The 11,105-nt window shown below is 32.8% G+C and overlaps 1 protein-coding gene across 1 annotated transcript; it reads right to left on the bottom strand.

The window, feature by feature from the left end:
- Positions 1-155: 155 nt before the first annotated feature.
- On the bottom strand, positions 156-5,399 carry LOC120092182 (transcription factor bHLH48-like). The gene is made up of 7 exons (XM_039050415.1): positions 4,360-5,399; positions 4,108-4,227; positions 3,945-4,010; positions 2,042-2,110; positions 1,074-1,145; positions 686-902; positions 156-589 (listed from the first exon to the last, which is right to left on the bottom strand). Exons 1-7 carry the CDS (start codon positions 4,897-4,899, stop codon positions 552-554), a joined length of 1,122 nt encoding a protein of 373 aa, XP_038906343.1. The 5' UTR covers positions 4,900-5,399; the 3' UTR covers positions 156-551.
- Between the last annotated feature and the right edge of the window lie 5,706 nt (positions 5,400-11,105).

Genomic DNA, 11,105 nt, shown 5'->3' with positions numbered 1-11,105 from the left:
CAATTCGAGTATAAAACGACAATTACCATCTCAAATTGGGGAAGGCAAGTAGGGTTGGGTTGAGATTCATGGCGTTAAGCTTCTTTGTGTTTTTGTATTTGACCCTCTCCAAATGAAAATGAAAAAATGACAATAATGAGAGGTTGAAAAGACACTGGCAGAACAAAGTTTGCACAAATAAGTGGAGTAAGAACATGGGTCAAGTAGCAATCACTTTAACAATTGCAATCACAATCAATACAATTTTAATCAGCCAATCTCAGTATTAGCTTGAAAAGAGCCTCCAAATTAGTATACACATAAAAATTCAGATATTAAGAATTGGAGATACCAACATTCCTCTTTGGTTGTTTGTTGTTGATAGCAATCTGGTTTCCAACCAAGTCGACGCTCGGCTCTCAACTTGATAATTAGAGAGAACCTTGGAGAAGAAGAACCAGTTGAAAGCTGAGGAAGATTCTCTACTTCTCTGCTAACTGCTATTACTATTATTATATATATGGCTATATACACTACTTGGCTACAAGTAAAACAATTATCATGTTTGCTCTTCAGAGCTCCATCTTCAATTGATTTGAGTGCAGAGATGCTGTTTCATGACAGTAATATCAACTTAGTTTTCATTCTCATATTTAGGCTCAATTCAATGACACACTAGTTTTGTTATTTTCTAAGAGTTTCTTACCTGAATTTGCTGAAGAGTCATAACTTAAAAGAGAGTTTTCAGGAGTACTGAAATTATGATGATTATTATGTTCATCCCTCGCCCAGGCTTGCTGGTTAACTGAAACATCGAAATGCCATTGGGGTTGATATTGTTGTCTTGTTCCACTTACAGGGATTTCTGGCCATATCAATGGTGTTACCATTGTCGGAAAGTTGCTCTCGAGTACAGGTTCGTTCTGAAATTTCAGTAGACAATAACATGACAGAAGTTAAATTTCAGTAGCTAGTTTACAGAGACTTGTAGAACAAAGTGTAAATTTCCTCCCAACCTCACTCTTTCTCCCTCTCTTATAGACACACCCACAGAAAAGCTGACAAAGAAAAGAAGCAGAAGTACTGATACTTACTTCTGCAGCCAATATGCTATCAATATTGAAATCAACTCTGGGGTTAACTGCTGCAAGCCTCATTGACAAGAACTGAAACACAGCAAGCTCAACAGAGTTGGTTCATATAAAAAATAGATGGTTCAACCTTCAAGCAAGCGGTTCAATAACTACCATGCTTAATATGATAGATTTTACCATGCTCTTCATTGAGTTTTCATCTTCAAATTTACATGGGTGGAAAATAAAAAAATAAAAAAATAAAAAATAAAAAACTACACCAGTATCACATAATAGAATATGAATTAAACCTACAAGCAGATGAGAAAAATCCTATGCTTCCTGAAGCCAACTTCTTTGAAATTTAAAGTTAGTGCCATGGAGATTTTAGATTTTCCAATTGATGCTAGAAACCTAAAATAAAAATCTGATGAAACGTAGGGATGTTTGATTCCACAATACATGTTACAATACTGTCATTGCTAAAGAAAGTTACTAAAAAGCCATGCAGCAACTTTTGCGAAACGAAAGCCATGTGACTATGTGTCACAGGATTAAACGTGGTGGGACACTAAGACATTCAAGAATCAAAACAATGGGATAGGCAAAGATCTATATCAACGACCACTGACTTGGGAGAAAACTATAACCATTAGAGTTGATTATAAAATTACTAAATGAGTATATTACCTTTTCAAAAAAAGCAAAAAGATACATTGAAAAAAAGACACTGGTTGACAATTCTCATGGAGCTTACACATTAGCCTATAGAATTTCAGCTTGACTTTCAAGTAATGTTCACATAAAAATTGTTCAACATTTCTTTTTACAGAGTTATGGCTAATACGTACAATTCCACAATGAGTCGTTTATTTATCTAGGAAAAAGTTTCTTACATTTCTCATTTCTATTTTCTACCCAATCAAATTCACGGAAGCTTAAGGCATTTTGTCTCAATCTAAAATTTATTGAAGTAGTTAGATTCTGACCTCCACTTGACGCTGCAGTGATTGTACATGGTTGATGATTTCATCCAACACTAGGGCTGTACCTGAGATCTACACAGAGAGGGAGGAAGAAAGAAAGAAAGAAAGAAAGAAAGAAAATCAGTGTCTAACTTGCAGGGTGCTTAATTGCATTTGACAGTAATAGATTAATAGTCAACAGCCAAGTGCTTAATTGCATTAGTTCCATCACTGGTCGAGTAAAAGAAGTATTATGCCTCTACCAATCCAATTAAAATCTTAATTTAGAACACGGGAGATTCATTTTCTTTTTCTTTTATTGTATAAAGGTACTGTTTGGAAATGTTGACATTTTATGATAGGCACAATCATAAAAAGCATTAATGTCTATTATCATAGGAGTCCAATAATTTGATTTGACAGCCATGCTTTAGCCAGACTAACTTGAGCTGTTTCAGCACTTAATAAAGTAAAATTTCTTGGCATGATAATATCCACAAAAATAAAAGGGCCCAACATGAACTGAATAAAATTAACAAATAGACTTTACCAAAAAGCAATAAAAACAGACAGTTGTGATGTTCAAACATTATTATGTATTAAATCTAAACATATAATCTCAATCATTCATGGAAAAGATATGCAGGAGCAGATTCTTGTAGAAATATTTATAATAAAAAAAAAATCCAAATTTTATAGTCGGAACCACTGGTCCCCGGACCTTATCCTACAAACTATTAAGTGTGCATGATTATCAGGAGTTCAGCAAAATTAAAGTTCCGAGTGCTGTAATTGTGCCTTGAAGTGTAATTTTAAACTTAGATTAGACATATATACACACCATCTAATCTGATGACATTAATTATCAAGTAAACATATAATCTTCCTCTTTCTACTTCTGAATCTTCAGAAGATATTGATTGTGGTTTAATCACATGAAAATTAACCATTGAGGTAAGGTCGGTCTCAATCCCTTCATTACAAAACGTCTCACAATTCGTTGACAATAAAAACAAAACTCAACTTGCTCTGTATTGGCTATTCTCAAATCAATCTTTAAAAGCTAAAGGGATGGATATTTTCTAAAGACTCTCACGTTTTCATATCCCTGAGAAGTTAGGTGAAGGGAAGTTTGGTATATATGCATATACTCTGCTGATAGAAGTTGCTCTTCTGTCATCCTATATTCGTCACCCAATTTATGATGGATGCCTAACTCAAAACAGATGGAGAGTACTATGGACCCTCAAAAGAGAATCAACAAGCCAACAAGCAAATGGGACCCTTCTGATTCGACATGCCCACTATAGATGTCCCCCAACTGCTTCAAGGCAACTCCAGCTAGCATTCCTTTGGGACTAAATTTTCCAGCCAATCAAATTGAAAATTGCTGAGGTTTCAAGCAATCTCAGGGATGTAAAAGAAAATATCAAGCACTGATGAGTGGAATGGAGGATAAAGTTGACTACCAATTTTTAATAATTTGAGCTCTTCCAAGCCAAAATAAACAAGTAACATCTAAAATTCATCTTCCCACTTCTCAAAGTTATCGGCCGAACTCATACAAGTTTTTCACCTCAAGTCTCCAAGTCCAAGTAAAAGGATAAACCCACATAGTAATTTTTCTTTTTCTTTTTTTAATTTTAAAAATTGGGTTCCTGTTAGATGCAAAATGAAGGCAAGAAAGAGAAAAAAAATCTGGAATGAAGATAAAGAAAAAGACCCACAGTGCACTTCCCTTGGCTCAAAAGCAACCACTTTATTGCAGAAAAGGTGACAATGACAAAAACCGTTATTAAAGCTCATAATCCAAAAACCGTAATTCCACTTTTTGGCAGACAATTAGACAGAAATCATAATAAAACTCCACAGATCTCAATCAAGAGAATTTAATTATGATAAAGACTGCATAACTACGAAGACTAACCTTATTGCAACCAGGGACCAGTTCTTGAAGTAGCTTCATCCGAGCATTAATTTTCTCTCTCCTTGCCTTTGGAAACCAAAAAGCAAATGAACAAAATTAAGTGTTAATTTTGCACAATTAATCGAAAATTAACCCTTAAATACAGATTAATTAACAAAATTACTCGTTCTGCAAGGCTATGGCTGTCTGTAGCTTGACCACGGCGAGCTCGGACATGAACATAAGGAAGCTTTTCGGCATCCTCGTTGCTTTCGTTCTTGCTCTTCTTTGTTGACCCTTTTCCCTAAATTGATTGAAGATTGTAATTAATTGAAATTCAAACATGGAAATTGCTGAAGTACCATAGAAACCCAAACCCTAGATTTCTTCTTCGTTTTTATTTTCTTTTCTTTCGGAATTATTGGTTACTGATTACCTTTTTCTCGCGCTCCTTCCTCTTCGCCGATCTCTGGTTCATGTTCTCCACCGTCGGATCGGAGATTAAAGTCTGCAAGGGATTAGGGTTCGAATCGGTTTCAGTAGTGGGCTCGTTCTTCACCTTCTCCAAATTCACACTCGAATTCAACGGCACTGAACTTGTCGTTTCCGGCGAATGCTCTTCGGCCAAGACCGAGAGCTTGGCAGCCCGTTCAATTAGAGCCGAGTTAGTCGGGAAGGTCAAATTGCAATTGAAGGCACTGAAGTAGGGTTTCGGAACGTCTTTGATACAGTGGTGAACGGAATCATCGTTCACAACAGCCGCCGTCGCGGCACCGTCAGAATCCGGCGAGTGGAGTAGCTCTAAAGCCTGCGTCGCCGGAAGTTCCAGAAGTGCCGTGAAGGAGCTAGCATTTTCCGGCGGAATCGTCATCAACCCCTGAATTTCTTCGCAGAATTGAAGCGACTCAAGTCCAGTATCATCCGATTGACGCCCGATTGGACTGGATCCACCTACAGTCCCTACTTTAATCTCCATTTATAGCAACAACAACTTCACAATTCACCAAATCACTTCCAAATTTAGCAACAACCCACCTCAAATTCCCAAAAGAAAATCGTATTCAACAACCCAAATTCCCCTTTCACGGAATTCCCAGTAAAACCCAACTCCTCAAATGTGGGATTGCAAACCCAGTCGATCAATCAAAGGGGAAATGGAGGTGAATCAAAGAGAAATAGCAACTGGGGTTGAAGGAAAAGAGTGTTTTCGTTTAAAGCTAAGATGTATTAATGAGAAGAAAAAGGGAAATTAAAGGTGGTGCTTCAATGGCGGCCAATCTACTTCCTTTCTTCTTCGTCTTAAATCAGTCTATCTTCCCAAGAGATTACTTCTCGAGCCCATTTGAAGTATAGCGAAAGCAACGTTGCTTGGTGGTACCGTTCAACTTGGACTGCATAATTATACGCAAAACCGAGTAATTCTTTATAAAGATCGGAAAGAAATTGAAGAAAGGAAATGAGAGAAAAATGGTTTCTCTACGGTTTTTTACTCTCTACGGTTCCTCTCTGATGATGTAGACTTTCGGATGGACCACCAACAGAAATTTTTGTCCCCCTTTTTTTTTTAATTTCATTTTCTTTCATTTCTCTTTTTTAGTTAATCTTCAATTTCCTTTTCTCAATTTTTAGCCACTTATTTTTGGATTACATTTTTTCATTTCGATCAAAGAAGATGAAATATATTTATTTTTTTGTCGTGTGGATTGTGAACAGATCCATTCGTCTATGACGATACCGAATAGGATTTTCAGGCCTTGATTAGTTTAATTTGTAATGAAATAAATAACATTGAAGTCTTTGATTTTACATTGACGAGAGAAAAAAAAAAGAATATCTTAGATATTATGATTTGATGTTGATACTCATATTATGGTCCACTAATGGAATCGGATCGATTTCTATTTATATATAATTAATTATGTTAATTTCTTAGGCTTTTTATAGATTTTGTTGCATTAGTTATGTCCAATATAATTGTGACAAGTATACATTGATTAGAAGAATTGAAAAATATAGAGTAAAATGTGCATAAAACTTAAATAAATTTTAAAATATGGATAGTTGGTTGATAAACCTATAAATATGTTGATAATTATGTGAACCGTAAGTTGACTTAATATTTTCAACTTTTTAAGTCATTTTATCAAAAGTAGATTAATATATTTTTTTAATTTTGACTAATAAAGGGAGAATAAATTGATGGAGGAGAAAATATAGTCATGATAATGTGAATTGTGTTCCCCTTCCAACTTTTTAAACATAGATGGACAAAAACTATTCATTCTCAATTAATCAAATGACTTACCAATAATTAAATTATCTATATTTAAATAATATTTCCCTTAAGCTTCTCGAAGTTCGATGAAAGACAAATATTGCACTTAGATAGTATGAAAGTATTTATGTGGCCAGATATATTTACCAAGATTATTTAACTTTCTAACTATCATGATTATAAGAAAATACATTTTGATGTAAGTAACATGATGTTCTGACACAATACAATAATAATATCAATGGTCAATATATTGCAAATAGTATATAAACTATCATTCTCTCTTTTCAGAGGCGACAAAATTAGTCAAGTTAGTAAATCGATCACCACAACAAATAAAAAAGAAAGAAAGAAAGAAAGAGAATACGATACTGGTGATACTAATTCGCCTAAACTTAGGACTAAGTAAATCTAGTCTTATTAATCTACAAATAAAACTCTAACGGGAGAGATTACAAATGACATTCACGCTCACTTTACAAATTATCATTAAAAAATCTTGACAATGACTACTTTGATTTATAAGTACTACAACCAAGTAACTTAGGTTATAATTTGCAACAATAAATCAGGAAAAAAACCACTATTGCACACACAAAAACTTGTAAAGGAATTTAAAAAAAAAAAAAAAATCAAAGTCAAGCTTTTGTGACATGTCGTAATTTTCTAACGCCTCAATCCCACGTAAATTGCTTTTCGTCAAATTGTGTTCTTTTGCATCAAATTTGAGTTCTTGCAATAATAGTGTTAAAATGATACTATGTATATAAGTAGCGTTATTCGTCACTTCTTGCGACAAACATCATAGTATACCTCTTCTGACCATATATATACTTTGTAGTACTATTTTATTTCTACAATCCAACATAACATCTCTTAATTAATCGAGTTTATAATATGTTATTTTTCGCTTCACAAATGAGGGGGAAAAAAGATGGAAATATTAGATCTTAAGGAGAAAAGAGAAAAGAGAAAAGAAAGCAATTGGCAGTGAGGCAAACCAGCTATGGAAAATGAAATAGACAACGTTGAGGGAGGGAGTATTAAATTATCAGATGACACGTGTACAAAGTTCATTGGAAGAAGGCACGTGTGTGGACCATGACACGTGTGAACTTGTGAGCTCCACAAAGAAGAAAATGTCAGGGCAATTGGTTTTGGCAAAATTAGTCATTATCTAACCTTTTTGTCTCCTAATTAATCAAGTTTGCTCTTTATTAGTAATCACTCCCCTTTAATTGGATCTTACTATCTCCAGCTCATCATTTTCTTTTCAAGGTCCAATTATAATAAATGGGTCAAAATACATCACTTTCTTGTACAAATACCAAGGAAAATCTGCTAAAATTTGTTGATTATGTCATTAAAAATTAAATTACTATAATTTTAAATTTATTTTAAATTTACTCCTTATTTGATAAAACTTTATAAATGATTTTTATAATTTGATAAAATTCTCAAATTCTTTGAAAAGTTCTATCCAACTGTAATGACTATATGAGATCTCATAAGGATTAAATTCTAATTATAAATCATAAGGAATAAATTTTAACTTTTTTTCGAATTATAGGAACTAAATATGTAAATTAACTATCATTAAATTATTGAGTTGTGTAATATTGTTCAAGTGGGTATGTAAGAGTTTGATTATAGTAGGATTGAGTTTCATGTTAAATAATATTTTAGTGATATTTAAACATGTGTTCAATTATATTAGTGACGTAAACATATCATAAGGCATCGCCTTTTTATTAAAAAGTATTGACAATTTTCTTACTAAATACGTCCTAATTGAAAACAAGTACATTAAAGAGAAATTTATGAAGTTTAAGAGATTAAAGATGAACTTAATAATTACTTTAGATTAGGTAACATATAATATATTTAGCCCAAAACCAATCATTAAGAATTTTACTTGGGAATAAATAAAATAGTTTTTTTTTTCCAAAATGAGTGATAGTATAAAACTAAATATTGGTATTAGCTTCATTTGGGTTTAGGGATCAACATTTATCATTAAATGCCTAAAGATTTTGTAGTAATTTGGACAAGAATTCAAACAACAATTACTTGTTCTACATCTTTGTTTCAGCTAAGTTTATTTGCATATTTTCTGCTATTATTTCACTACATCAAGGATAAGATATAGAAATTTGAACATTCGATTTCAAAAGAAGAAGAACGTATCAATTATTTTAAAATATGCTCATATTGACCAATTCAAAATCCATGAAGACGTGATTATTTTAACTTTTTCCCTTTTAATCTCTTTTCGCCTTCCTTATTTCCATTAAATTAATTAGCCTCACAAACTTTTTAAATGTGAAGATAAGAAAATTTAATTCGATATCTTTAATAATTCTTATAATGACATTAGCATAGCTCAATAAATAAAGTACTTATTATAATGTGGTAAAATAAAATGTATTATATTCCTCATAATTAAAAGTTTGAGTCTCACTTTTACATGATCAACTTGAGTATAATTCAACTAGCTAAAATATATACCTTCCATCTGTTGGGATTGATGCTCTAAATCTCTTAAGGTCCTGTAGTTTGTAATTGTATTGTTCAAACTTTTTATTTATTTAATAAAATATGAGATGTTTTATTTGACATTTAATAGCATTAAACCCACAAACCAATAAACTAACATCCAACGTTATCATCTGTAGCTTAAATATGTATGTAAAGACATACAAGTGGATCATGTTTAAGTGATAACCTTAATGGTCTGTAGTATATGGATAAGGTTAGATACTTTATACTGGTGACACTACGAATACGATTCGTTTTGTAGGTGTTACAATTGTTGTAAAGTGCTATAAATGATATAATCCTGATCATTCATGTGGAGACATGTGAGCGGGGATATTCTATGTAAAGGAGTTTGTATAAGATCGGACCACAAAATGACTAGTCTCATTATATAATGTCGTTCATAATAGAGACTTACATTTCATCAGGATGACCATAGGTGACATGACCTAAATCTTGAGTGAGTTGTGAACTCTTACCTATGAAGGTGGTTCTTTGATTTATAGATGAGAGTGGCCGAACGACCGACTCAATAAGCCTACCATTTTGGGGATTCATCTGATTGGAGAGCTGGGAACAAAAAATATAATTCCTCTTCCCCAATGTCGGGCTAAGTAGATAAATTGCTCTCATAAGGGTTGATTCCGAAGTTTAAACAATGTGGCGCCACACCATCTCTTAGCTTGAGAGGGATTTGGTCATAGTTGGACTATGACTTCCTGTTCATGGGAGGGATTAGTGGTACTAAAGAAATTAAATGTAACTACAGTGGCAAAACGGTAATGTTGGCCTAGCAATACTTACGAGCAATTTGTGAAGAGTCATTGCAATGTTGATTGGTTATATCCAATAGACACAAAAATATATCTGTAGTGTGAAGAGTACAACTGTCGGTCTTTAATAGAGTGCCCGACAGTTAATGGATGTTGAATAATTTAATTAAAGAAGTTTAATTAATTATTCAAGTACCATTGAAGCTTCAATCTATAGGTTCATGAGATCCCCTCTGTAGCTCAACAAGGATTTAATGAGAATCAATTAGATAGATATAATTAATTTCATTTAATTATATATGATATAATTACTATAATGTATTTGATACATTATAATATAAAGTTTATTTGAAAGGAAATAAATACTTGAATATGATTCAAATATTAATTATGTGAATTGGATTCATATGATTAAATTTAGTATAAATGATATTTATATTAAATATCATTGATGAGAGAATTAAAACTATAGGTTATATTGTATATTATACAATATAAAACCATAGGTTATATGTTATATATGATATAACATATATATATATATAATATAAGTTAGATATTTTTTATATATAGATATATATATTAAATTAAAATTAATTAATTTATTATTTATTATTTTTAATTTTAATTTTGAATTTTAGGGAGGGAAATAATTCCCCTCCCCTGATCTCTCTCAATTCACGTAATCGGTGGAAAGTTATGTGAGATTTTGGTGATTTTCTTTTTATAGAAAAAATTACACTGAGATACACAAAAGTAGAGTTCTCTATAATTTCCCAGACATTCCTCTCTCTTCTCAATCCTTCCCTTTCTCCCAAAATTTCAAGAGCCCACATCTCCTTAGATTCTCATCCCAGAGAATACAGAAGGTTTCAATTGGTGGTGGTCATTTGGATTGTTCATTTTTTGTTCATGACAAAATTAGGAGAAGAGGAAATTCGTGAAGACTATGAATTCTTCAAAGGTAAGGTTTCCTGAAACCCTAATTTTTCCTTTTCTCAATTTTTTGGCATGCTGTAATTTTGTGATTTTGCATAATTTATATTTTGTATTTTTCGATCCTGTGAAAACCAAAATTGGAATGATCCATGTTTCTGCTCAAGACCTTCACATGTTCCTTCAATTGGCATTAGAGCATGGTTTTGGTCCCCTTTTTTATTTTTTCTTTATTTTCTACAATTTAATTGTAATAATGGTGTGTTTTGCATGTTGTGTTCATATGATGAATGTGTATTGAATGTGGTTTATAATTATTGGATGTTTCGGAATTGGCCATTTAGATTTACTACTTTAATTTACAAAATTGATTTGTAAGGGCTTGAGTTTTGGGCATATAAATTTGCGATCAAGTATGTATTTATCTGTAGTGAGCCGCTCATGATGTTGCTCGTGAAATTATGGAGAAAACGAGGCCCAATTTGGTGATTTTTCAATGAAGATTGAATCTGTACAATAGCTTGGCAACGATGTGCCCTAGCGTCGTGATGCTCCGATGTGGCAGATGGAGTTCTTTTTTGTAGCGTTGCGACGCTCTAAGATGAAGAACAAGCGCAGTTCAGCATCCATTCGCCCGCGATTCATGGAGTGTAGTTCCGA

The sequence above is a fragment of the Benincasa hispida genome, chromosome 11 (genome assembly GCF_009727055.1).
Source record: "Benincasa hispida cultivar B227 chromosome 11, ASM972705v1, whole genome shotgun sequence".
NCBI classification, from domain to species: Eukaryota; Viridiplantae; Streptophyta; class Magnoliopsida; order Cucurbitales; family Cucurbitaceae; genus Benincasa; species Benincasa hispida.
This window is presented reverse-complemented; position numbering and strand designations above follow the sequence as displayed.

Excerpts from the sequence above, each read along its gene's own strand:
- LOC120092182 (XM_039050415.1), bottom strand. The coding sequence starts at position 4,899 with ATGGAGATTAAAGTAGGGACTGTAGGTGGATCCAGTCCAATCGGGCGT. Across the intron at positions 1,146-2,041 it reads CACTGCAGCGTCAAGTGGAG|TTCTTGTCAATGAGGCTTGC; the intron begins GTCAGAATCTAA and ends GCTGTGTTTCAG. Across the intron at positions 590-685 it reads TGACTCTTCAGCAAATTCAG|CATCTCTGCACTCAAATCAA; the intron begins GTAAGAAACTCT and ends GTCATGAAACAG.